Source organism: Betta splendens, chromosome 12 (genome assembly GCF_900634795.4).
Source record: "Betta splendens chromosome 12, fBetSpl5.4, whole genome shotgun sequence".
Classification (NCBI taxonomy): Eukaryota; Metazoa; Chordata; class Actinopteri; order Anabantiformes; family Osphronemidae; genus Betta; species Betta splendens.
Window position 1 is genome coordinate 8,665,732 of NC_040892.2, and position 27,606 is coordinate 8,693,337.

A 27,606-nucleotide genomic window follows, 5' to 3' on the forward strand; every position below is an offset into this window, starting at 1 on the left:
CCCCGCACCAACTCTGAATGCTAAGTCACTTTCCTTGTCCTCGTCATTCATTTCCGTGTGTGTGTGTGTGTGTGTGTGTGTGTGTGTGTGTGTGTGTGTGTGTGTGTGTGTGTGTGTGTGTGCGTGCGCGCGCGCGCACAGAGATGTGCTGCTCTGGAAACATTACAGCAGCTCTCATGAATCACACGCCTAAACCTGTGTTAAGTGAGTTTTTGGCAGCACGTGAACGCGGCACCGACGTCACATATTCAGCAGATCCACAAGAAACTTTCATTCGGGGCCTTTTTTTATTTCTGGCCGCTCAACTAATGAGGCCAATATTAGCTTTTAGCACTCAGGGAAATATCTCATTCTCTGTCTCATTTTTAGCCTCTTTACGCTCCACTCGTCAGTTGGTTTCTAGCATTTCCTGTCTGCTCTTTGGTACCGGATAGAATTTTCCAAGGCAGCAGCGCTGATGAGAGCTGAGGGATTGAATCAAAACAGTCAAGTATTTGTCATTGCATTGTAAATCTACAAAAAATTGATTACAGCCGCTTTGATGAGCACACAACCAGCGACGACGTCCCCGCTTCCCCTTCAGTCCATTTTTCGGGCCGGAGCTTGTATTTGGCAAATGATCCGCTTTAAGAGCTGCATTCTGCACAACCCCAGTAACAAGCGTTTAATTGAATGCCACGCTGCACGGCGACGACCTTCAAGGCGAACGCGGCGGTCGGGGAATGGAGCCCGGCGACGCTATTATTTGAGGACACGCAGAAGGTGAGGCGGCGCTGCGAGCGGGCGTAATTAAGACGCTCAGACGTCCAGCGGCCCAGTTGGGTGGAGAGCACGTCGCCGAGATGCGGCGCCGCTCGTCAAATTACTGATCCGGCAACGGGCGGGATTGTCCTTTAATTAGCTGTGACGCGAACGCGGGAGCCACACAGAACAAAGCAGGTCCGGGTGGGACTCAATACTAAAACCACAGCACTCCTCACCCGTCTTGCGTCTCCTGCTCCCCGCCTTCACCCCTTTTTCTGTGGCTCTGGCCTGTTCAGCCCCCCCCTCTCCCATTGTCTGTCAGCGTGTGTCTCTGCAGCATCATTCTGTCCTGACCTACATAACCTCCGGTCATCAATTTTGTATACAGCTGATGCATTATGATGCACGACGCCTGCGACAGCCGGCTCCGGCCCCCGGGGATGTGAAAACGCGCCATGTCACTTTGCACACACGCACGCGACGTATGTCGGGACTGTAGCAGTCGCCGGCTGACACGGGCCTGACCGCCCCCCACCCCCCACCCCCCCGAGCAACGACTCACTAAAAGCACTGCAGTCTATTCAGACAGCACGAATGAGAGGGGACGATGGCATCGCAGCACAGATGCTCCACATGGTGAATAAAAAAACAGATACGATAGATAAAGGATAAAAGCGTTGAATGGAGGATCTGTGCAACTGTACAGAAAACAGTAATACAGAGACAATAACTTTCTGAAGCTACTGGATAAACTGGGAATTTGTTTGACATTTTGAGAGGGCACGGCATCAAGCTGGAAGCAGATGCTGGGAGCTGGAGGCTGGATGTTGGACAATGGATGCTGAGTGTTGGACACTGGGTGCTACTGTAGCTGATGGGTGCTGCTGTTGTCAGTTCAGTCTCCTGTGTTGTTGCTGCCACCGCCCGTGGGCTCCAGCATCCCGGCGCCGCTCGCGTCGAGTGCAACAAACTGTGTGGGATCAGCGGCGCTCGCGGCCGGCGCCGCGCAACGAAAAACAACCAGCTCCTTCATTCGCCGCCGTCGTTTCTTTGAGGCGTCGCCCGTTTTCCCGTCAAGCTTGACGAGCGTTTGTCACGACAGTTCAGCTCAGCATCGTAGTTCATGGGCAGCTTTGTGGAATATATATAATTATGCAACACTTTAAACAGAAAAGAAACAAAGTGACTGCGTTACAGCAAATGAGGAGAATTGTCTAAAAAGCAGGTCAGCAGTCCCTTCACCATGAACCGCACCGCAGGGTTCACAGCATGTGTCACAGGTTGACGTGAATAAATTATATTCATGCAACAGTATTTGTCCTCACGTTTAGCCTAAAATGAGCACAAAATGAGTCTATTGTATGTGTGTGGAACGACGCACAACAGCCCACAGCTCAGCATGTATAAAAAACTGCTGCTGATTATACGATTAATTAATCAACACAAAGGGATGAATGTTTTCAGACCAGGTATTGTGCAAACTGACAAGTTTTAAAATGATTTGCTCCTCATTAGAATGAGTCAAAGCAATGGAGTCATTTCCTTCCACTATCACTTGCATAATTGATCATCGCTTTCATATTTTATACTTCGCTGGGAAGCTAATTGTTGTTGGCTTCATTATTGGATGGTGGTGTCAGCGGGGTCGGCGGCAGAACCTCATTCATATTCAGCCGTTCTGACCTTCCCATAAAGCGTTAATGATTTCAGAGGGAGGATGTGACTCCGTGCCCGCATCCGCGCGGCCCCGGCTGAGCGGCTGCTGGCATCAACCGTCCCGTCGCACGAGAGTCCGCAAGGGGAAAGTGTTTGCCTGCCGTAAACACGCTCTGATCTTCCCCCGGCTGGATTCCAATCATCCGATGCTTCGCCGTGGACGGCTGTCTGGCTCTGCAGAGCTGAAGCCGTGTTTAATAGCGGCCGGCCGACATTACTTCAAACACAAAGCTGTCCAGAGATAAAAGAGCGAGGACAGACTCATTCGACCACACGTTTCTTTTTTTTTTTTTTTTTCCATTTTAACAACTCAATCAGAATTTGTGCGTATTGTGTATCAGGAGGAAGTGTTGGTTGTATATGGAATCGAAAAAGTGATAATTGTCGAATCCCGCCTGAATCTGACACCACTGCTCGTTACTCATCCCGGCACACGGGGGTTATTAAAACATACTTTTTAGGCAGCGGGTCCTACGAGCAAGGCATCGGACCCGTCCGGACTCGGCCCGAAGCAAAACCAAGCGTAAAGAGCTTCACTGAGAAGTGTGAGACTTCTGTTTAATGGCTCTGCAGAGCAGAGGGAGAGGTGATGAAAGGGGAAGTAATGGCAGCGTGCCGCAGAGAAAAGACCCAAATACTGTCAGGACCCACATTTAAACTGGAGCTGCTCACTTTTACTGTCTCCTGCTCCCTCTCCGTTCCCGTTGTGATGAAACCGATGAAGGAACTGGGCCTCGTCTCAAATGAAGACAAACGTCGGGTGGTGCCGGTCAGGTTCCTGCCTGTGAAACTTGGGCCGCGAACCCAAATCTTAGCTTTTAGTGGAATTCCATGAGCTCAAACAGGCCATTATTCAACGCAACAGACGCCTTTTATTCCGTCTCCTGCACCTGTGACCGAGCCGCTTTCCATACATCTGCATGCCAACGAGACAACGCGGCCATTTGTATTCCGAGAAATACGTCTTGAGGCAAAACATCCGCACGAGGAGCCGCATTACATCAGCTCCGCTCCGGTCCAAATCACAGCGGTGCTCCATCATCTCCCTGTTGCTGTGCTGACTTTCAGAATGTTTCATTGTTTCTCCATTCATCTCGCTCACAGCCCTCATCATGATGCTCTTTGAGCCTTTTCTACTATCGGGGCTCCACTAAGAGGGGAGTGCACGCACATTACTGGCTCCCTGCGCCAATCAACACACAGAGAAGAATGAATGCGTTTAAACAAATAACACAGGGTCATATATTAGATCGCATCAATGGGAAAACAGGCACACGTGGACGGAGCCTTGAGTGCGACTTCCTACTGGATTAAAGGAGGTATCCAGCGGGGCCTCGTGCTTTTCAGATGAACTTCAACGCGGGCCAAGAAGCAGTGAGACGCGTCTCCTGCGGTCCGGTGTGTGGGCCGGTACCGCCACGCAGGGACGGCGCCTGCTGACGAGCAAATGTTCTTCTTTACGACTCCAGCGATCCGCCTCCACTGCGCACGGATCTTATTCCCCCGTCCGTCGATCGCGTCCTGGCAGAACGGGCGGAAGCGTATTTGCTGCTGTACGGAACGCTCCCGCTCGCGTTCCAGCTCCGCGCATCGGATCGGATCGGCAGCTTCTGGTGCCTATTAACCTGCTGTAAAGGCCTGACAGAGCTCGTCACTAAACCCGCTCGCACTGCTTCCCTCTGGTGCAGGTCCAAACATTAGGAGACAAATGAAAGCCGGCATGAGCTTGACCCGGTTCCATTTTTACTCAGATTTATGGATCTTAGTGGCACCGAAAGACAGATCATCAGTCTGTCTACAAGCAAGGGAGCTGTTGAACTGTTGAACAGCCAGTTTAGAACCTACTGTTGGCATTCGTAGTGGAGTAATTGCTGTCCTCACAGAAACACGGTGCTAAAGTAATTTGAAAAAAAAAAATTCTTGCAACATCAAAATCTTATATTAAACGATCTTCGCGACTGAAAAAATCAAAGGCTCGCCGCTCCCCACGGGTCTGGCATCTGGCTGATGAGATCTGTGCTGTGAGGCTGGTGAAACCGAGCTATAATGAAAATTAGACAAGATCAAGAACTGTAAGATGATAAAAAAAGCAATTCTGACACAGACGTCGATCACGCGCGGCCTGTGCGTGCGTGGGAGGTTTTTAATCCTAATTACTGCACGGCTTAGTAGCATCCATTAAGGACACTTAGGGTGTTTTATCAAACTTGGGCATATGTTGGAACTAAGCTGACAAAGAGAAAAAAGTGATATTACAAACACAGTTTTCAACAATGTTGCTATTAAAGATGCAGCAAATTTCGTTTTGCAAGTTTGCTTTAGAGTTTATCCAGAAACTTCTGCATGTACAAACGGAACCTCGGGAGCTGAGTTTATGTGAGATGGACATTTAATGGGCGTTTTCTAACACATGTTGTCATGTGTTGTGGTTGGGCTCCATCTTTGTGCAGCTTGGCTGTCATCTCACCTCCAGCCACCGGAGGGTCCCGCGTCCGTTCAGGCCCCTGGACCATCGCTCACCTGCACTGTACATTGGCTTCACCACCTGTTTATTTGCTCTCGTTTCCATCGCGCGTCTGTTCTTTTTGCCCCTTTGTTCCCCAACATCTGTCCACGGCTCCAATGCGAGCTTTTATTTCGTCTTCGCCCATTTTAAGCCCAGTTTTGGAGTCAACATTAAAAAAAGCAGGTGCGGATTTTACAGCCTCCCCGCCCAAAACAACGCATTCTGCCGGGGCCAATTATCTGCCAATTTAAATCTCCCTCTCCCGCGATGCAACTTCCGCTTTCAGCACCATGTACAGCGCCGTCACTCTCCCTTTTCATCGAGAGCTCCTACGGCAGCTTGAGGCGGGGAGGTAAACTTTTGGCGATACGGGAGCGAGGGCTTCCAGCCGCGTGTGCGACCAGCGTTTTTTTGCGCGTCTCCGGCGCCGATGCTCATCGCAGTCCGTCGCAGCGATAAATAAGTGCGGCCGCGGGGAGCGAAGGGAGAGGCTCTCGATATGAAATGAATATGCACAGGAGCGGTCCCGTCAAGCAGGTCCGTCGCTTCTGCTGAGGGATAGAATCCTATTTTCCCTTTTTCTTCTTATTTCCCCCCCGCAAAACAAAAGCTAATCGAGCCACTCGCCGCGCGCGCGGACGGACGGACGGACGGACGGAGCCGGGAGGAGAGGACTGCCGTGCGGGCGGACGCCGAGGGACTCGATCTGCATGTGAGACCGCTGGTCCGCGCACCGGAGGCAAGAGATGCAGCCTGCGAGCAAGCTCCTCACTCTGATTCTCCTCATCTTCATGGGCACAGAACTCACCCAAGTAGGTTTGAACGCCATTCCCCCCCCCCCCTCCATCGCCGCCTTCTGTGTTTAACTAACAGGCTAATTGGCTCCTGATCCGCGAAAAAGATTACCTGGTTACCGCGCGTGCGGAGCCCCGCTGAATTAGCCCTCTGCCCCGCTTAGACAGATTAACGGCCGGGATTACATGATGTGAATACATTGTGCTTGACGGTGGATCCAGCAGAGCTCTACTCTGGATCTCCCCCGCCGCGGCTGACAAATGGGCCACATATTGAGGAGGGGGGGGGGGGTGAAATACTGCACGATCTGCCAATTTCCTCTCAGATTGCTCAGAAAGATTTTTTTTTTAATGCAACACGTTGCCCGCAGCTTCTCTCTGTGGCTGAAATCTGTGCAGCTGCTCCACGATCAAACGCGGCGTCTCGGGGAAGGTGCTGTGAGCGCGCTCGCTGACCGCGGCTGTCACTCGCTGTTGCCCGTCTGAGGGGAAGGGAACATTCAGTCCGGCCGTGCTCCGTAGTAAACACAGCTGCTGATCAATGGAAACCCGTGCACGGGCTGCTGGACTGGAAATAGCCGCAGCAAAACGCGCGAGCGTGGCGTTAAAGTGGGGAGTGACAGAGTGAGGGGAAGTGTTTACTGCCAGGCCTCGGTTCTGGATCGAGGGATGTGATGATCTAATTGCCTTTGCTTGAGCAGAGAGTCCTATTTTATTCACCGTTGGTTGAATCCAATCATAGCTGAATCATTTTAAAATTGAAAAACTCTAATTTATTAGAGAGGTTCTATCAATAAGCGAATCTCACTTCCTACTGTATGTGTGGCTCCGTGATGTGCAGAAGAAGGAGGCTGCTGATGATTGAGCAACCGATCCGATCTGAGCAACAGCAACAGCTTCACGTGGAATCGGATCGGTACCGCTACCAACTTCACAGGCCGTGCCGGCGTGTCGTGCGCCCGTAGCGACGCTGCAGATGCTAACGGGCCAGAGTCCGAGCCGGGCGCTCGCATCGGCCGGGTGCAGGGGGAGAGCTGCTGACTCCCAGGCGGAGTGGGGCCTGTTTGCACTGATTGATGAAAGCCGCCAGCCGGGGGGGGAAGCGAGCGCGTTGGGGTTTTGGTGACAGCTGGTTGGGCTCCTGGCGCCGAGCGGGTCCGGGCCCGCGTTACGGTGACTACGCGTCCGTGATGGAGTGCGTGCGAGTCTCTTGAAGGTAAGTCGATAGCGGTGCTCAGCCCCGTCTGTCTGCTCCACCGCAGAATGGATGCACTGACAGGCGCTATTTATACGGCGCCTGCTCCGGGAGCCTACAGTACATTTGGATGTAGGAAGGCCAGGCCTGCTCGCTCTGCACTGAGGAAGTGAGAGGTGGATCACACAGCAAACTTTTCAGTGCTGAGTTACTCATCGGATAAAAGAAAAAAACGGCGTCCAGGCTCTGTTTTGACCCGTCACGCTGAACAATCTGGCCTTAACGACCGCATTAAGCACCTTTCATCAGAAGCCTCTCACAGTTGGGGGCAGCTGTGACTCTTCCCTAACATCTGGCTGGGGGGGGGCACGTCCTCTCCTCTTTCGTTTCCGCCCCCATCCTTTCACCTCTGCAGTCGGATTCGACACCCGGCCGAGGCTCTCGCTCGCCCACTCGCTCGCTCGTCCCGGATTTTTAATGTCATGAAACAGACCTGCCAGATCGCAGGTGAGCCGCTGAGACGGCTTTTGCGCGTGGTGTGATTGGCAGCCGGGGTTGGAGCAATTTATTATTCAGCACGGCTGGTTGAGCAACGAGGAGTGAGGGAGAGAGAGAGCGCGAGCAGAACAGAAATAGGAGGAGATGGGGAGCGTTTTGTAGTGCACTTGCCGTCTGGAAATGAGATTTTTTTTTTCATACTATATGAATACTTATTGCATTGTACTTTGAGTGTGTCAGTGCGGTTATACGCACAAACACTATAATACAAGGCCCATGTGTTCATTCTACTGAATCTTTATTGGTTCCATCCAGTTTTGTGCAGCTCTACTGTTTCAACCTTGCAGACGATAAGCAGCTAATGATGACGAAAGTGCAAAAATATAAGCTATTTCTACCAGAAAGCGCTCATGTTAAATTAGCTCCTCATCATCTCCACGTCTACGCCCTTTGACCTTTTGATTGAACACAATCTGTGTTTCTTGCAACATGATACCTGTAAGTGTTGCATTGCCGTCACTGTGGACATTTCCCAGCGCACCTGCGCCTCCGACGCGTTGAGTGCTCAGCACCCGAACGCTGGATCGCTCGTCTCACCTGAAACCCAACGTGATCCACATGCTCAGCAGCGTCTGATTGAGGGCGCCTTCGTTCCAGGCGCTCGGGCCCCCGGGACTGACCTCCGGGCTGCCACTTCAGGAGTCAGGTGGTAAAAGCAGCAGTGAGCGCAAACCCAGTTAACCGGGAAAATGCATTACGGAGCCACCAGGAATAGCAGCGCTCTCAAAAGCACTCGTGCTATTCTGGGGAAGTCATGTATCATGCATCAGTGCAGTTTAGTGCATACGCTGATGTATTAGCCTATCTGATCTGGACTTGAGCTCAGTGTATTCAGTGAGTGTGGGAATGAACCCTGGCAGCAGGCGAGACGTCTTTACGCGTGAGACGTTCTGCCTCTCCGTAGAAAAGCTCCCCTCTCTCTCTCCTCTCTGGCTGCAGCAACGCCGAAAGCGGCTGCACGATGGCGCCAGAGTCCCACGAATCAAAAGCTCCTCCCGGGTTCGAGCCGAAACACGTTCACTGTCCCGCGCGCGCCGTGAAAAACACACGGCCCGACGACTCGTAACGCGACGCTGTCAGTGCAATGCGACATTTTTTTTTTTCGTCTTTTGAAAAGTGTCTCGTGCACGTTTTGACATTTTGACCGTGGACTCGTCCACCGGTTAATTCTACCCTGATCAGAGGAGCCTCTGTGACGGACAGCATCCTCTCCGTTTGGGACAGTGGACACAGAAATGTCACTGGCGGCTATAAATAACCCTTCCCACCTCAGCCGCACTTCTCCCCGTCGCACCCTCGGGGGACAGTCGGTGTCGGGCTGCTTTGAGCAAATCAGGCGCAATCCCCGATATTACCACGGACGGACCCCCACCCGGCTGACATCATTGCGTCTGGCTACATAGATAGTTCCGTAGCACCCCCCCCCCCCCTCTCTCGCATTTGGAGCAGCCTGTGCGCGTAGTCAGTGGCACTTCATCACAGCGCGCGCCGAGGCAGGAGGCGGACCGTCGGGCGTGAACGAAATAGTAACGGTGGCGCGCAGAGGCGGCAGTGTGCGGGACAACGCGGGCAGAGGAGCTACGCAGAGGACGTCTCTCCCCCTCATCCTCCACCGGATCGCGTGCTGCAGCCTCGTCGCCGTCCCGACCTTCCGTTCCGGTCGCAGCCCGCCAGCGCGCCGTTGGAGATGTCCAAAAAACGGCCAGCCGAACCGGAGTCCCGGGTGAAACAGCAAGCCGCACTGGGCAACATGACTCGCCTCCCCTGTTTCTCCCCGGAGTCCGTGGAATGAAGACGGCTTAAATTGGACCCCGAGCAGAGCGCAAAGATGTCTGTGCCGTTGCTGAAGATCGGCGTCGTGCTCAGCACCATGGCGATGATCACCAACTGGATGTCGCAGACCCTTCCCTCGCTGGTGGGGCTCAATACCACCAAGCTCACGGCGGCGCAGGGAGGGTACCCGGACCGGAGCACGGGAGTAAGTGCGCGAGTTTCGCGTATTTCCTGTTGGCCGTTAATTAAAATCGAATTCTCGGATAAGCGCGCCTTTGGTTCACGATCAGGAGGATCGGTTGTGGTCTTGCAGGGCGCATGCAACAGTAAAGAGACTTGGAGGCGCATCACAGACGCCTTTGACTTTGATGCTGCTCCAGCTGCCACCGGGGATCCGCCAGAATAAAGTTTTATTGCACCCCATATGCGCCCGCCTTGGCATTTGCGCTGCTATTGACGCGGTGAAATGAAGCCGCTGCTTGTGGGGAAATTAGGGAATCGACGTGGCAAATTCCGGAGAGCATCGCGTTATATTTTCACGGAGTCCTCGTTCTTCCCTTTCACGGCGCGTCTGAATGAGAGGAGGCGCTCGAAGCCAAGGTGCCGTCACAGAGTCGAGATGAAGCGTTCCTTTGTTTCCCTGTCAGACTCCTGGCACATCCCAAGCTCGCTCTTTGCCAGTATGATATTGTCAGCTGGAGGTTAGCACTGAAATATACAGAACAATAGATGCTGAGGGGAATTTATTAAATAAAGGGAGATGGCAGGAGAGGCACAGTAGCGGTGTATTATTTGATTTGGAGAGTGTTTTTACATCAGTGGGATGTCATGAGAGGGTTTATGCCATATTTTCATCAGTGTCAACGCTATTGCCTGAATGTGAAGAAGAACACCGGAGTACAGGTGCTTTTCTTTGTCCCGCTCTCCGGCAGAACCCCGTCCGACGGACTGGCAGGTGCTGCGACGGCACCTTTTGCATTCTGTAGAGTCAAGTTCCTCCCGCTAATTGAATCAATCAGCAGCTCTGTGCTCCGGGGCTGCTTTCGCTGAAGTGGTGGCGATTAGGTCACTCGGTTCTATCTGATCAGCGGGTCAGTAACTTGATTTTCCGCTTTCCGGGGAGAGAGAGAGAGACGGGGGAGGGGGAGGGGGGGGGGGGGGTCTGATGTCATACGTGTGACACTTGACACTTTGATTCATCCCCGTCCCACTGAATAAACGGGAGTAACGTCAGCCGCCTCGATCGGCTGCGTCCTCCCCTTTGTGCGGCGTTCACACGTGCAGCCGGATGGCGCAAACCGGGTGGAGCTCTGTGGTGTGTGGCTTCCAGATGGGGCGCCGTGCACCGAGCAGGGCGACGGCGAAGACAGCCGCTTCATCCCCTGTTCGTCCGCTTCTCTCCGCCCAGGTGTTGCCGGCGAACCCGGAGGAGTCGTGGCAGGTGTACAGCTCGGCCCAGGACAGCGAGGGCCGGTGCGTGTGCACCGTGGTGGCGCCGCAGCAGTCCATGTGTTCGCGGGACGCCCGCACCAAGCAACTGAGGCAGCTGCTGGAGAAGGTAATTACGGCCAACGTCCTCTGTGAAGCGTAAGGCTCCGCCCTCCGTCGTGACCCCCCCCCCCCCCCCACACACACACACACACAAACATGCAGTAAAGGAGCGAAACCCGCGCTCCGGCCCTCAGATCACCTCTGGGCCCAGAATAGGAATCAGGCTCTAATGAGCTCCCTGGAAACCCGACGGGCGTCACGGGAGGCGGCTTTCCACTGACTCCTTGTTCCCGTTCGATCACTGCGCGCGTCTAAAGGAAGAGAGATAATGACGTAACCCAGCCCAATACGCATCAATGGGAGCTGCAAAAGGAATATTTAGACCAATTTTTTAAATGAAATCGTGGGGATAATTCACCCCAAATGATGCACTAGCTGAAAAAAAAGAGCCAGTGCTTGGACCATTTACCAGTATGCATTCTACACTCGTGCCATGTGTCTGCGGCCCCTGACAAGCTGGCCTCACGTCAGGGTTCGTGAATCACCGCTAGGAGAATGTCAGGCCAGAACAACATATCGAACGTCTGCCGCGCTGCTCATCCGCACCGCCCCGACGGCAACGCGAGAAGCCTCGAAAGCCCCATTTAACCGCTCTGACCGTTGTGTTCACGCGGTGCCAGGTCCAGAACATGACCCAGTCCATCCAGGTGCTGGACCAGCGAACCCAGAGGGACCTGCAGTACGTGGAGAAGATGGAGGTCCAGCTCCGGGGCCTGGAGTCCAAGTTCAGGCAGGTGGAGGAGAGCCACAAGCAGAACATGGCCAAGCAATACAAGGTACGGGCCCTGATCGCCAGCCATTGATCCAGCTGCCATTGCATCATAGCTGCTCTCCAAACCCATCACGTGCCCATAAGACATGCCACAAAACCACTAGGTAGAAACACAATGAAGCATTTTATGTAAATCACAATGATCTAATTTACAGTCTTGCCTTGTATTTGCCAAATGAAGCCATTATGAGCTCATGTTTGAAGGCAGGGTATTGAGTGGAGCTTTTTAGCTCCCTATTCAACAGCTTGCTAATTTACCTCAGGCTGCAATTAATGATTATTATTGTTAATTAACTGTTTGCGCTGTAAAATGAAATGAAAAAAAGTCAATTACATGACTTGTGACTAGAATTTAGAGCTGGGCGTGTTAGTTTCTTTCGGCATTTTCATTGAACAAAGGATTTGGGTTGAATTATTAACATTTTAGCTAATGACGCATTTTGTGCGGTTTAACAATAGAAGCCAAACTTCTCAACGTGTGAAGTCATAGATGTATTAATACAGGAGGTAAATCCTTGACACTCAATGCCCAGCCAACCAGCTGCAGCCTCAGCGTCCGCTCCATCTGTGCATGCTAAACACACCCACTCCACCTTCAGCGCATGCGCGGCAACATTCCTGTAACCCGTCTTAAGTGCGTTTACCGAGCGTGTGTGTGTGTGCGTGCGTGTGTGCGCGTGTGCGTGCTTCTGTTCGTGTGCCTGTTTGTTAGATAGGCTAAGCGAGCTCTAGACCCCTGTCAACCGGTTTGTCATGTTCTTGCTTGCAGGGCTAACTTTAAGACATGTAAAGAGAACCACAGGGAAGAAGAGGCAGGTCAATTCCAGATTCCCCTGAACTGGGCCACAGTACTGAGAGCATTTGGGCGTCAAACAGTTAATTTACCTTTAGCATCGTTAAGACTAAGAAACCTCACCTCTCTCCTAAACCAACCCACCACTGATCTCTTCCTGCATGTTACTGCTGTTAAAGATTTCCATCTAAAAGCTTTCTTCAAACGTGATCACATCTATTATTATTATTATTATTATTATAATTATTATTATTATTATTATTTGCTGTTCATTTTATTTGCGTTTTGGCTTTTGTCTATGCATATTTGGTTACTCAACAAATCTATACGTAAAACTATAGACGTACAATTCGAGACACTTTGTTGTGTGTGACATGTAAAAGCATGTAACCCTTAATACGATGTTGCATTTTCAACGATGATTACCAATAAAGAGCTTTCCCACTTGTTGTCGGTGTGCCGAGGGCTTGCTTTTTAATGGCTGCTCACCGCCGGAGCCGGAGCCCCCCCCCACACACACACACACCCCCCGCCCACCGCTCTGCTCGTCCGGCGCGTGGAGAATAATTTCCGGGGACGCACCTACACGAAGCGCACACACACACTAAAACGTGGAGCTCGACATTCATAGCGGAGAGTGCAGGATAGAGTCAGAGTAGTCAGGTTCAGACAGGTGTTTTGTTTCTTTTTTATTTCTCTCTTTCATTTAATGGACAGCGGGTCTCCTTTTGTCGCGCATGACACTCAACCGAGCTTATTCTAATCCTTTCAGGCCATAAAGGCGAAAATGGAGGAGCTTAGACCGTTGATACCAGTGTTGGAGGAGTACAAAGCCGATGCCAAATTGGTATTGCAGTTTAAGGAGGAGGTCCAGAATCTGACGTCAGTTCTAAACGAACTTCAGGAGGAGATGGGGGCCTATGACTACGAGGAGCTCCACAACAGAGTGTCAAATCTTGAGGAGAGACTCCGAGCATGCATGCAAAAATTAGGTAGGCACAGAAAGTTTGATGGCACGCATCACCTTTGCTTCAGACACACGCATGCACAAAGCACATGACACGGGACGCTTGTGACGAGGTAGAAGGAGGCAAAATCCACAGAACCCTTCTCTGGCTCCTCACATCACACGTCGCCGCTGAATCCATATGTACACGAAACCACTCGGGCTCTGAAAGCGAACTTGCTCCTCTAATCCACGACGATACGAATCAATACCCGTCGCCAGTTCGAGCGCCGACTGGACGCTCTGCAGAACTGGCTTCATGTGATGAAATAGCTCGAAATGATCGCAAAAGCGACTAGACTCGAGGGGCTTTGCACGGTTCCACGGGGTGCAAATAGGGAGAAAAAGGCGAGTGCCAGCGTCGTCCGTCTGCACGCTCCCATCACAGCCTCCTCTGTGCTTTTAGCCCCTGCCTCAGTCTCTTCACACCTCTGTCACAGCCCACAGTGCTAATAGATGCACACCCACACCACAGTGACTAAGATATATTACAGGAGCAGAGACACTTACATGCCGCACATCACGGGTATATTGTGTCCCTGTTTCAAATTATTCACTGTGCGAGATGACAGAACAAAACGTGTAAAAGCGCTTGGTTGCGACGCCTGCTATTATGTTGCAGAGAGACAGAGTGATTGCGTTGCGGATAGAAAAAGACGCCTCGCCCGGTCCTCGCTGCCGCTCTCGATGTGAGGCCGGTCCTCTCGTCCCCACGCGTAGCGGTGCAGTGTGGCGTCGCCGCTATTGCGATAAAACCCCGTGAAGGTCACCGTGCACGCTGCATGACAACTACAGGGGGGAGCAGAACTCGCAGTCCCGGAGACTAAAGAGTGCAACAGGAGAGAGCGAAGGTGCCGAGGGGGACGGAGGAAGCGTGACAAAGCGGAGGTGAGCGGGGGAAAAGTGAAGCGGAGCAGCCGGGGTCCCTGCAGAGCTGTCCTTCAAGCTGTTTTGTGCTGGAGAGACTAACAGCCCGGCGGCCGCTGGGACACAATGGCCATCGATCAAGAGGACATGGCAGCTCGCTGGGCAGTAATCAAATAAATAAATCACCCGGTGTCGCGCCCCAACAATGTGGAGGCGAGGGGAGCTTCAGGCAAATCAAGGCCGTCCGTGGCAAAGTGCTGATGAATGGAGCAGGAGGGTCATCGCAGCACACAAAGCCTCCATTACCCGCGCTGCCTCCATTGTTCGCACCCGTTTCCTCATGAGAGCGTCAATTTAGGCTTTTTACAGCGCGGCACAATTAATATTTGTGTGTTTCACATTTAAATTTTCATCTAGATGCTTTTCTTATAGGGTTTCTTTCTGAAGCTTTGTGAGAGAAGGGTGGAAAGGTGGGAATTATGAAACGCTCAGACTCTTTAGTGGATGTTAAAGGACAAAATGAGGCGTCCTCATGAGCACAGCGGGCGATCAGATGTGATGGAAGGAAACGGAGCAACCCGAAATGTCTCTTGTGAAATCAACAAGAGCGTTCTAAGTTTGGCAGCGCTCTCGTCGGATGGTGTGACTCACGGCGAGAACAAACTTATACTGAAAAAGACGGCGAAGCCACCAAATCCTCATCGACTAGAGCTGCAGCCATTCGTTGGTTAATCAATTGCTTTCGATCAGAAGCTTTTGGATCAGAACATCATAGCGTCGCGTAGTGCAGGTCGAAGTAGCGTTAATTATCCCTCAAGAACAAACATTCCTGCTCCTCTGCTGGAATTGGGGGATGATTCTTTCGAGGTTAAAGGCTGCCCGTGTCTTTGTTATATCGCCTCCAGGTCCCATTAGGTTTTTCCATTTGCTCTGCCCTTTGCTGCAGCCTGGACACATTCAGGCCAAAAGGGGATTAGACCCTATGTGCATCTCCAGAATGTTGATCCATCAGCAGGCTCCCCCTGCAGTAGTAGTGTGGTCTAAAGATAGAGGCCTGATTAGAGGAAATAAATAAATAAATCAATGGCCAGCGTATTACTGAGGTCCCTAATCCCACGGAGGGTTACGTAAGGGACTCAACCCCCACTAGGAATAGTAGGCGCTGCTCATGTGACCGTGTTTGTCTCTCGGGCCGCCGCCGAGGTGTGATGCCCACACACATTCACAGGCGCGGCATATGCTGCACACAGAGACACGAGGCAAAGGCTCCAACGCATTACGTAAGGAAGGGAACTGAGGAGGGAAGGGATGATTTAAATGACTCTCGGCTACGGGGATGAATGACAAGAGGAGAGACGGGGCGCTTTGAGTGATGGGTTAATGAACGCGGGGCTTCACAGAGAGACGTCAGTGAAAAAAATCAGAATGAGCCGTCATCAACCTCCCGCTCGTTAAATTACAATATCAGACAGACTCGTTAAATGCACGGGATAAAATGAACTCGTCAGTCATTAAATTAACCTGAAATGGCCCGATGCACTATTATTGGTGCTCGGTGGAAATCTGCGACTCGTTGGTGTTTGCGGACATTAGAGGCGGTTCATTAGTCTGAGCGGCTCTCCGTCACGAGGAACCCAGAAGTTTGGTCAAATTCACATTAACACCTCTAATTAACAGTAGAGCAGTAGACGTCCCCCCACTCTCTTCGCTTTCTCACACATTTACACAGACAAACACGCATTGACATGTGTGGACTGAATAATGAGCACCGCGTGTGCACCGTCGACGTCGGCCCCCTGCTGTGGGTTCGTCCGCTGCTCCCCATTGTTCCCATCTCGCTTCTCTGCTTGCAGCGTGCGGCAAACTGACGGGCATCAGCGACCCCATCACCATCAAGACGTCTGGATCCCGGTTCGGCTCCTGGATGACCGATCCCCTGGCGCCGGAGGGAGACACGCGGGTACGTACGTCACGCGATGCATGTGTCTGCAGGTGAATGAAGTGGGAGCAGAGAACGGATGGAGGCAGTTCGCCTGCTGCCAAAGTGACCTTCAGCTACAGTATCGCTGAGGTCGGCTCCCTGAGTGTTACAGTAATTGACTTTTAACAGACACCTTTTGCACAACGCGGTCTTCTGCCGTTTTATTATTGAAACACACTGGAATGAAGTGGTTTCAACAGACGAGGGAGTAAAGTTTACTTGTCCGCTTAGCAAGAAGCTGCTTCTTAGGAGACACTGAACTCAGTGTCACATGGGAGAAAAGGTCTGAAATCCCCAGCAGCAGTGCTGCACAGTACACGTCCCGGAGGCTAGTTGTCGTGACAACACTGACTGTACAGTATATTTTAAAAACTCCTCAGCAGCAGGTTGACGCCGACTGCTGACTGGGATTATATTTAGCATACTGGAACTGCAACTTTTTGTTGAAACTAATACATTTTGAGCAGAACACATGAAAGATGTGCTGCGTTATCAAAGGGCAGAAAAAGAAGAATGAGCATAATTGACAGGAGCAGACAGGCCCACTCCGCTTCTTTTCATCTTTCGGTTTCTTTACCTTCAGAGTTTTTTTTTATCTGAGGTCCTCACGGACCTGCCTCCTTGATGTGAATTGCTTTTTTTTGCAACCCGATCACGGAAGCAGGTACAGGCGGGGCGAGGGCTTCAGGTGTCCCGGTCCCACCGGGCGCCAGGAAGCGTTTGAGCCTCGAGCGGCTGCCGAGCGCGAGCTCTCGGCCCGGCGCCGCGGCTGCCGGCGGGAGGCCGGCTGCGAGCAGCTGAGGCAGGGCTTTCAAGTGGGATGATGGGCACCATCCCCGCGGGGCCCGGCTCGTGCCACCCCGCGGCTCGCATCCCGACCGCTCGCATCCCGACCGCTCGCATCGAGACGCAGCCGGATCACGGCTCCGCCGGCTCCCGGAGGACGTCTCGGCGCCGACTTAATTGCGCTGCTTGTTGACGACGTGATTTGATTTGTCCTGTGTGTGATCTGCATACGAGATTGCGATATCCGCGCTACGAGCGAGGCCACCGGGGGGGGTTCCAGTCGCGGGTAGTGCTCTGTCTGATCCTAAACCCTCTTCCCTCCTGCCGCCGCCAGGTCTGGTACATGGACGGCTACCACAACAACCGCTTCGTGCGCGAGTACAAGTCGATGCAGGACTTCATGACGTCGGACAACTTCACGTCCCACCGGCTGCCGCACCCGTGGTCGGGGACGGGCCAGGTCGTCTACAACGGCTCCATCTACTTCAACAAGTTCCAGAGCCACGTCATCATCAAGTTCGACTTCCGCACCTCCTCCATCAGCAAGTCCCGGCAGCTGGACTACGCCGGCTTCAACAACGCCTACCACTACGCCTGGGGAGGCCACTCCGACATTGACCTCATGGTGGACGAAGGGGGCCTTTGGGCCGTCTACGCCACCAACCAGAACGCCGGGAATATAGTGATCAGCAAGCTGAACCCCAACACGCTGCAGATCATCAAGAGCTGGACCACCAACCACCCCAAGCGCAGCGCCGGGGAGTCCTTCATGATCTGCGGCACGCTCTACGTCACCAACGGCTACTCAGGAGGCACCAAGGTCTACTACGCCTACTCCACCAACTCCTCCACCTACGAGTACATCGACATTGCCTTCCAGAACAAGTACTCGCATATCTCCATGCTGGACTACAACCCGCGCGACCGCGCCCTCTACGCGTGGAACAACGGCCACCAGGTCCTCTACAACGTCACGCTGTTCCACGTCATCCGCTCGGAAGAACTGTGAGCCCGGATTGCCTACGTGAATACATATAACCTGTGTAGAGAGCTCCATATATACTAAAATATATCAGAGAATAAGAAGACTATGGCGAGACTGTCATGTTTATAATATCACATAACTTTTACTGAGAGACTGCACCAACGGCGAATGCGAAGTGGAATGTGCATATGGATGAAACTAAAAAAAAAAAAGAAGAGAAATCTGAAATTGAAGGGTTTCATTCCAAAATGTGATATATTTGTTACAGAAAAAAATAATATTTATCAGGTAATAATACAAAATCACATATGATAGTTTTGTAAATAACTTCCTCTACTGTCAACAGTAACTACTGCATAGTAGACTTTTATTTTACTAGCTGCCATTATTTTGTTAGAGGTCTTTTATTTTGGAATGAAACTCTTTGTTTACCACATAGAATATGATTGTAAACGTAGACTATATAGCAGATGTAAAAGAATAAGAACAGATGCCAAAAAAAATGAACATCACCGCGCCGTTTTGTTCTTTTTAACATGGCGGAGCATCGACCCGCGCTCCGATTCTTCGGCGCCGACTCCCTCTCAGCTCAGCTTCCCGCTCGCTTCGCCGGGGCTCCTGACACAAGGACTGCTGATGACACACAAACTGTTGGATCCTCCGGTGCTACGGACGCGACTGAGGAGCGGGAGGTCAGCGTGGGCGGAGGACCCGCTCGCCCGGCGGGCGCGGCCTCGTCTCATGCCTCCGATAAAGTACAGTAGCAAAAATAAGAAATCGACAATAACAAGATCCACTAAAAGACCTGACGGCACTGACTGTTGACAGCACTGTTGTTTGAGATAATTTCTTTCTGTGTTTGTGACTACGTGTGACAAAGGCTTTCTTTGCATGAGTGTTTCCTATCACTCCCGTCTGCTCTTCTGAATGTCTTTCTCTGTATGATACTTTAAAAAAAAAAAAACGAAGAAGATGGTTGGTTCGGGGTGTTGGTGAATATGTTAGAAAACCTGAGATGTAAGGATTTGGATGTTTACTTATTTTCCTCTAAGCTTCTTTCTATTTAGTTTTCTTTTCTTTTGTGTCATTTTTTTATATTCAACCGCTCTTGTATCATTGTACCTGTTGCTGCTGTTTTTTTGTCTCCTCTGTATTTGTTGACTTGGCCTGCGTGGGAGAAATCTATCTAGCTCACATCTGTGAAGAGAAAACAAATATCAGAAAGTCTTAGTATCCTGGGAACCTGGTCCTGTTCACATCATGCGCCTGTAGTAGGGAGTTTTTATTATTAATTTTTTTTCTGAGGATAATCCTGTCTCATGTCATGTATTCCCCCGCTGCTAGTGAAGGATAATGCTGTTTTAAATGTATACCCTTGCTGAGGACAAAACGCTTTTCACTCTTTCTGCGCTTTGCTGGACATGTGTTGTGTCTGAGATGAGATAGTTAATGATTCGTGTCAATAAAACAGAGAAATCTGAAAGTCCGATTGTTGCCTCGAAGCCAGCGGCTGCGGTTCTCGGCTGTTTTCAATGAAAATCACGTTACCGTGATCGTATCATTTTAACATTTCAGCCATTTCTACTGTAATTTTAAAGCCCAGTCTGTTCTTCATAAGTGTGTAATGAGCTCGAATAACCTTTTGTTCCTTCACTTGACATTTCTTTTATTTGTATGTTTGAAAATCCCATCAAGGCGAAACTGTTCCCTTCTTGTTCACTTAGCGCTTTCGCCTCCTTTTTTGATCTCTCCATGTCATTTACCCCCTCGTCTCCTTCTCTCTCATCCTTCAGCCAGTCTATCTTTCCCGCTCTTTGTTGTTCCCACTCACTCGTTGCCTCTCAGTCCTCTGATGTTTCAATCGATGAATAAATGATTGCTTCTATTTTCACTCCAAGTGCTTGGCCAACACAAGCTGCTCTGCTCCCCGGGAAGAGTTGGAGATATTTGGGAGACAGGGGTGGGGGAGATGGGGGGAGGAAAACGCAGGGAGAGAAACATGTTCGACGGAAGGTCTCGCGGCGTATGACACGATGCGCTGTCAGTCACCAGCCGAATATATTTGCATGGTTAATCTGTGAGTGGCGTATCAAGGGATGCGCTCTCTAGTCCCGGCTCCTCCGCACCCAACGTCAGTGAACGCCTGTGAACCTGACAGTTGCATTTCATTTCATCATTTTGTACATCGTCTCTCTCTCTCTCTCTCTCTCCTCTCATTTCTGTCTTGTTTACCCCAGACCTAAAGCAGCGCAGTAGGTTAATTACCCGCGTACTTTGCCCTCTAAATGCCACAGCTGTTGTAGCAGCACTTCTGGGACTGGAGGACAGGCACAGTGAGAGGTTTGACCTTGCTGAGGCTGACTGTGGGGCGTAGACCCCCCCCCCAAGGACAAACCCACTCATCAGTGATAACAAAAGCTTGCAAAAATGTCGCTTTGCACCGCAGCGCCTTTATTATTGGGCCCTAGTCCTGTGACACCTTGTCACAGTCGCGTCTTCCCCCCGTGCAGCATTCATCCTCGCAGCCGACTCCAAGGCGAGCATCTCCGAGGCCGTCTGCGCCGGCCGAAGGCTGAGTGATGCGATGTCGGCCTCGCGCCGCCAGCTGATATTCATGCCCACGCGTCTCATTTGTGCACCTGGGCCTGACAAACGAGTGAAGGCGACATTATGTCTGACGGCGTTCAATGGAGCGCTGCCTTTTCGCCACAAGATCAAGTTGGGATTGCAGAACTGGGATGAGCTGCTGCATTCAATCTACACCCTCATTGGTTGATTTGTCTGCCTGATTATCAGCTGACTGCTAACGGCCAATCAGAAGTTAGCAGGTGACCCAAACCACCTGATGTCAGGTTTACTGTTTTGCTAATGTTTATTATGTGTCAAAATGCGCTCACCGAGAAGAATCTGCAAAAGTCCTTGTGCAAATATTTTCCACACTCATTGTCATTGTGCAATCACTTACTAACCTTGCTCTTAATTCTCAGAAATTAAGATGTTTTTTTTGTTTTTTTTAAATGCAGCAACTACAGATCACAACCTGCGTTTAGACCTTGACGCCGAGGTCAGAGCAAACCAACGCTTGATTATGTGAGTGATTCTGCTGCAATAGGTAACAATCACAAGCCTTTAGTTCAGATTATACAAAATGTGTTTTCATGTGCAGCCCCTCAACTTCTAAAGTCTGCCATCTTCCAAATAGTTTTCGTTTAAGGTATAAAGACCTGATTAATCTCTGTCAGAAGAATCACGGCAGTAATAACATTTCCACAGCCCAGGACCTGCCCTGCTCTCAAGCAATTACTTTGAGCCCTTTCAGATTTAATGCAAGATGACACATACCGACAATCTCTGAAAGCACACTCCTTTAAAAAGCAAAACAAAAATCCATTCAGATTTATCACACTGTCAGGGGAACAAAACACAAATAAACCTTGGGTCTCATGTTTTGGGTGATGCTGTGAATGCTAAAATACCCCCTTTTTTCCATGCTAAAACTATTACAAGCCCAGCGCGGGTTGGAATAACACCCGGCAATAAATCAATAGCACCATAAAGAACAGGGTCGAGAAAGAGAAACAACAGCAATAAAGAATTCATTTTAATTATGGTGCAATAAAAAGGCAAAGTAATTCAAATGTCCCTTTTGCGAGTCTTGGTGCGCTGGTTGTGTTTACGGTTGTGTCCTCGTCAGCAATTCAAACACCTGCTCTGTAACAAAATGTCCCCTTGATTAGCATTTCCTTTAAAGCAGTCTTATCACATGCACACACACTCACACAACTGTCACACACAGCTTACACATTAGAGCAAAGACAGATACATCTTGGCACAGTTCAATGCAAAAAAGGAAAGAAAATGGGCTTTACAGTATGTTAAATATTTTGAAAACTTACACTTGAAGTCAGCACCTTCCTATTGAAAATTCAAACCTTTCGCTCGCTGACGTTTGGCCTCGCTGGGTGCAATGGAAATCAGGTGTGAACGCAGCACTAAGCGACTTATGCAAATTCCAACGCTGTATTGTTTTAACTTCTCTGTTTGTTTTTCGCTCTGCATTAGTTCCTGTGGGGAAACATCCGAGTTCCTCCGCAGACGAATCCCTCCGTGTAGCCGAGTGCTTTGAAAGAACCAAAGGCCCATGCTGAGCGGATCCGCCTTCAACTCTGATGTAGAACTTTCCAAAAAAAAGTCAGGTTTTCTTTGTGCTCTGGATCTGAATGTGTTTTAAACCTGATTCCACACTGCGTTTAACAACAGCAGGCACTTCCCCAGTGGACGACGCGCTGCAGCAAAAGCACAGTGGAAAGAAAGAAATGCTCCAAGTTTTAAATCAACCAGGAGGAATTTGATTAGAACTAGTAAAAATAAAGAAAATTTACTCTTGGTAATCAGGAGCTCAGATGTTAATGCAGCCTTTCCGTGTCCGACCTATTCCTCAAGAAAAGGAAAAAAGTTTAAAACTCCTCAAAACTTGCTGGAGAATTAAAGTCAACTTCACCGATTTTCAATGGGGTTTGACCAAAACGACCTCAGGAATGTAAGAATGAAGGGACCCTCAGAATACTATATTTTCTATGCCGAGAAATGATGATTCATTCCTCCCACACAACTAGTGCTTCCTGGTTTCCTCTGTCCCTGCCCCAGCATTGGTCAGACTGAGAGGGGGCGGAGCCAGCCTGCTAGAGCCCAATGGCTCTGTTCGCCATTGTTTTTCCTCGCATACACGTACAGCACTAATATTCAATGGCCGAATGTCCTGCTGTAGATTCAGGTTCTTCAGCACAGTCTGATATTCGTGGTTAGTTGTATGAGCCAGAGTTCAGCACCAACGAGTTACATGGTATGGAGGAGGACGAGGCCGAGAACCACATGCATCATGTCTCTGCACTGAAAGAAGCACAACTGAATCTGACAGACAAGCATTAAGACATTGCTTCACATTTTTAACAAAAGGTTATATTTTACCAGTGTGTTTGAAATAAAGACATTGTTTCTAAGTCGTGTAGCATATTTTTATTTTGAATCAAAGCAGACAGTTATTAGAAAGCCACAGATTCCTCATTTAGCCAAAACCCTCTTATTTTCTTCAACCAACAAGATGGTTGTACTTTCAAAGAGTCTCTGTGATGAAACGCGACTGGACGTCGCCTACAAAAAGATAAAATGATTTATTGAATTAGTATAAGAACTGTTGCCCCCCAAGTTAATGCACAGACTAACCGTACAAAACAGGAGAAGCAGCAGCTTGTATTTGCACTCAAACTTCACAGCTAAGCTAAAACAATAAACGGTAGTATACAGTATATCACTTACTCAGCGCTCATTCCAATGTTCTGTACCTGCTGTTTTTTCTGGTTACACCTTAGCATCCTAAAACTAGTTTGAACTACTGCTTTGTTCACATGCAGCACAAAACTACTGATCCATAACGCACACGTCCCCCTGTCAGCAGCGGAATCCGCAACTTCATCCAAGAGGAACCGGCAGCGGTAGATTCATTGCAGCACTGGGATGTTCAGTTGTGCTTCTATTGGCGCAGAGACACGATGCATCTGGCTCTGTGCTGTCTGTTCCAGGATGCCGCCTCTCAGCTCGTCGGCGCTGTGGCCTGGCTCATAAATCTAACCCCAAATATCATATGCGAGGAAAAACAATGGCAGACTGAAGCTCAAGCAGCCTGGCTCCGCCCCCTCTCAACATGGCCGCGCCCCCTCTCAGCCTGACCTTTGCTGGGGCAGGTACAGAGGAAAACAGGAAGCACTAGTTGTAGCTTTTGAGCCCACAGCAAACCATCTGTCAAGGCTTCGTACTGGAGGAATAAATGATAACTCCTTTTTATATAAATTATGGAGTAATCTGAGTGTCCCTTCATTCATTTTGGTCAAGTTTTCCTTTAAGGAGCTTCGGTGAGTTTGCATTTTAGCTGTTTTATGACATGCAGACGCATGGAAAGGTTGTAACCTGTTGTTTAACTCACTATAAGTCCTCTTCACCAAAACATACAGTGCAGCTCACTTGCTTTCACACTTAAGTGGCCACATGCTGCGGTCATTGGACAATATGAGCAGTCTTGTGCCAAGCTTCAGGCTTTATGTGCGTACCTGTACGTGCATCTGTATTGCTCTATGGGTACGGGCTACTAACAAGCCGTGGAGGTAATGCTGTGCCATCTGTGCACGCGGGAGATTTCACACTCTGTCCATGTTTGAGTTGTGCCAGTATTCTCATCGGGGACATTGGCCAATCATCACAGGGAAGCAAAGAGCAACAAGCTGCGGCCTGTTTACCAGTCGCACGCTCGCCACAGCGACTTTCAGTAAAAAGGTAACTTCAGTTTTTTCCCCTCAGGGGCCACAGCAAGTGATTCGCATAGTTGTTATTGACAAGGTTTTTGCCAAGATACCCTTCCTCACATAAACCTTTAGTTTTTCCGTACTCAGGACCAGCACAGAAGTCACTGGCTTACAACTGTTGCTAGATTCAAACCCACAACCTTGGCGCTAGCAGCGCAACGCTCTAACCACTGCGCCAAACAACTGGAGCCGCCACAATGACTTTCATGAGTAAGATGAAAGTGTGACTGGTGTCTGATAATTGCTTCTCTTGGATTAATCCTCTAGACAGAGTGTAATATTGGTTGTATATGTCATTTGATGCATGAAAGTTACGGCTAAACATTTTCTAAGATGAGATGTGCTGACTCTATCTTGTTATTCCAGTTGCTGTTGTTGTATGTTGTCTTTGTCAGCCACCTCACGAAATCTCTCAAGCACAAGTTTTCAATTTCAAGAAGCAGCGTTGTTTTGCGCAAAGAGCTAAAAGCTAATAGTGGGTTTTGTGCAGGAGATTGGCTATTTTCTGTGAAGGGAACGGAAGTTGGAGAAACCAGAGCCGAGTAGCATGAAGCAATGGTTGACAGGAGCCAAGGTTTGTGCTCCTGAGTTTGTTTAGGAACTTACTAACAATGTGAACGTCAGTTAATGAACAAGTTGCTCGTGATGCACGGTTTGCTACAGTTGCCCGCGAAAGGCAAGTCACGGATTCTGATTCAGGGCAGGCGTTTCTAATCTCTTCTTCCAGATGATTCGAGAGCGGGCTGTGACGGAACAATGAATTATTCAACAATTGCTGTTCACTTGGATTGAAACCAAGGCGCAAAATCAGAACGACGCGGGCGAAATTAAAGCGTGGCGGCGACAGAGCCGGTTGTAGAGGCTGGCGTGGTGTTTAAATCACCACCTGCTTCTGATAAAGGGACCCCGAGTGATGCCAAACTGATTCCGCACCTGTGGAAGGCCTCATCACAGCACTGCAATTTGCGTGTCGTCCCTGATTTGTGACCATGTGGTGATTGCACACAAAGATGTCAATATACCAATTACTACGAGGACCTGCTCACATAGCGTCTCTGCCTATTGTCACATATCTTCAATTTGGAAACTAATTCCCCACTGTGGCCATCCATTTTACTCAGCTGTTGTTCTCCAGGACTCCTGTCAGCGTGGTCTGATTACTCGCTTTCACCTGACGCCGCAAGACTGGGCTCAGGCAGGAGCAGAACAGACCGGATCTGTGGTCAGATCAATATCTTCAGGCAATTTCCCCAGTTTGTGCCATCAATGCATAATGATGTCCTCAGCCACTCCCTCCCAGCCACATGCAGAGTCTGTGACCCACGGCCCAAAGGTCACCATGTGCACGCGACCACCTCAATCTGCTCCTTCTCATCACTGAGGAGCGTAAATGCGTCGCTCGACGCCGTCGTTGACTCCTTGTCACATTTTATCGTTCGCCGTCTCTGCCTCCGTCATCGGGAATGCAAATTGTGAGTGACAGAGCAATTGTGAATTCCATCACAGAGAGAGAGAGAGAGAGAGAGAGAGAGAGAGAGAAACAGCCTGGCTGAGATCTATGAGGCCAGTTCATACAGTAAAGTGCTGGTGATTGAAGTCTTCGGCGCCTGTGGTCGTGTCATTTTTTGTGGACGTTTGCTGATCTCATGAAACTCAATTTGAATCACAGCTTCAAATGATGTAAACCAAAAAATGATGAGACCTGATGCTTGGTGTCATTAGATTTACTGTACGGAGCTTTGCAGGCTCCTCTCACCTGCAGTTACTGTACCTGACCACCAGTCAGCACTGAGCAGCGACCAACAATCCATCCTCGCACGTGCACCGATTGTTCCTGTGCACCCGTCGCACGTGTTATGTTTAGAGATGCTGTGATTGAGCCCTAAAGCGGCCCAGACGCCCCCCGACGCAGGCCCGCGCCGCTCTCCCCGGTCCCATCCCCGCCCCTGGGCTCAGCGAGGCGGGGAGCGGCGAGGAGCCGAGCCGTGTGTGGTGACAGTGACATCCATCACATGCAATGAATAATCAATGAACACCATCTGGCGCGTACAACGGGGGAGCGCAGCTCCAATCGCTTTACTCTCCCGTCGTCCCACGCTGTCTCTCACTTCCGCGCCGCCGTCCCTCACCTGCTCTCTCGCCCTTCTCTCCTACTTTTCCCACACTTATTACCTCCACGCGGCTTCAGTCTCGCCTTTCCTTCTCGTCTCTTCGCCGTTTTCTACGTCCGCATCTCGGTGCCCGTTATCCCTCTTTGCACCTCCTCCGCTGCTCCCGTGCTCCTGAGTGCCCTGTGTGATTGCCCAGTCATGGTATGCCTCATTCTAATTCAGTGGTACAATTCCCAGGTAGCTAATAAGGTGACCTGTTGCCCTTTAAAGGACATCTACTTCTCTGATTTATACTTGCAGAATATCTTATTAGTGTGGTCTGAAAGTACTGTAAAACCACCAGGATATAATCTAACAGGCACACGGTGTAAGGAAAGCATGTCTTAAACTGAATGAGCAAAGGTCTGACCACAGGAGTTAACCTTTAATCCTGCATTTTATAGCTAATATGGCCTTAATTCTGGTCCTAGTCACCTTCAGTGAATGGGCAGATTTACACCAGACTCTGCCTGACCACTAACATGGCGGCAGCTAATGTATCTGACTGTATGTGTGCGTGAAGAGCTCTATAGTGTCCGGACATAAGCTGCAGTAATTAGCATCTTCAGCTAATTAGCTTAATACCCTTGAAGTACTTTGAAAGTTGAGGGGCGCATCATTAATTGTGTTGCTTGTGCCACCAGGGTTCAGGATAACATAACGGTTTTAATTAATCCCACAATGGTTTTGATTTTGAAGGATGACACAATCAGAAATCGTCCTCCTTTGGTAACTGATATTTCCTCCTTTGACCAAGATATCACCTTAAAATACCATTAATCCAAGAGTATATAGAAACTAAGATGTAGAAGACCACTCAGGGGACATGAATGTAGTATATACTGAACAAATGTGAAAGAGAATTAGAGATAGTGATAGAAAGAGAGAGAGGCGGCCGGTTGAAATGGTCAGTTCTCTAAAATTGAAAGATGTCCAAAATGTGCCAAAGCAAGTAAAGGCTCCATTAGTCCGATGGTGGAAGGAGGTTTCTGCCAGTTACTGGAAGGTGCTCTGAGAACACTCTGAAACCTCATCAAGTCAGCTTGAATACAAAAGGCTCCTTGTTCATCGAC

General features: G+C 50.0%; 1 protein-coding gene and 1 long non-coding RNA gene across 4 annotated transcripts; one reads left to right on the forward strand and one right to left on the reverse strand.

Moving 5' to 3' along the window:
- Nucleotides 1–5,241: 5,241 nt before the first annotated feature.
- On the forward strand, nt 5,242–19,510 carry olfm1b (olfactomedin 1b). Of its 3 annotated transcripts, XR_008696230.1 has the most exons (7): nt 8,266–9,491; nt 10,695–10,844; nt 11,458–11,613; nt 13,175–13,394; nt 16,129–16,235; nt 17,377–18,104; nt 18,163–19,510. XR_008696230.1 is itself a non-coding variant. In XM_029168753.3 (6 exons), exons 1-6 carry the CDS (start codon nt 5,713–5,715, stop codon nt 18,049–18,051), a joined length of 1,374 nt encoding a protein of 457 aa, XP_029024586.1. In that variant the 5' UTR covers nt 5,242–5,712; the 3' UTR covers nt 18,052–19,510. The 3 variants fall into 3 exon arrangements, 2 of the variants coding, with proteins under 2 accessions (XP_029024586.1, XP_029024585.1); XM_029168753.3 differs by lacking the exon at nt 8,266–9,491 and adding an exon at nt 5,242–5,778 and having other exon boundaries at nt 17,377–19,510; XM_029168752.3 differs by having other exon boundaries at nt 17,377–19,510.
- Nucleotides 19,511–21,127: 1,617 nt separating this feature from the next.
- On the reverse strand, nt 21,128–22,792 carry LOC114866695 (uncharacterized). Its single transcript, XR_003787752.3, has 3 exons — nt 22,410–22,792; nt 21,924–22,313; nt 21,128–21,738 (listed from the first exon to the last, which is right to left on the reverse strand). It is a non-coding gene; the product is annotated as an uncharacterized LOC114866695 (long non-coding RNA).
- Between the last annotated feature and the right edge of the window lie 4,814 nt (nt 22,793–27,606).

Excerpts from the sequence above, each read along its gene's own strand:
- olfm1b (XM_029168752.3), top strand. The coding sequence starts at position 9,342 with ATGTCTGTGCCGTTGCTGAAGATCGGCGTCGTGCTCAGCACCATGGCG. Across the intron at positions 13,395-16,128 it reads AGCATGCATGCAAAAATTAG|CGTGCGGCAAACTGACGGGC; the intron begins GTAGGCACAGAA and ends CTCTGCTTGCAG. Across the intron at positions 16,236-17,376 it reads CGCCGGAGGGAGACACGCGG|GTCTGGTACATGGACGGCTA; the intron begins GTACGTACGTCA and ends TGCCGCCGCCAG.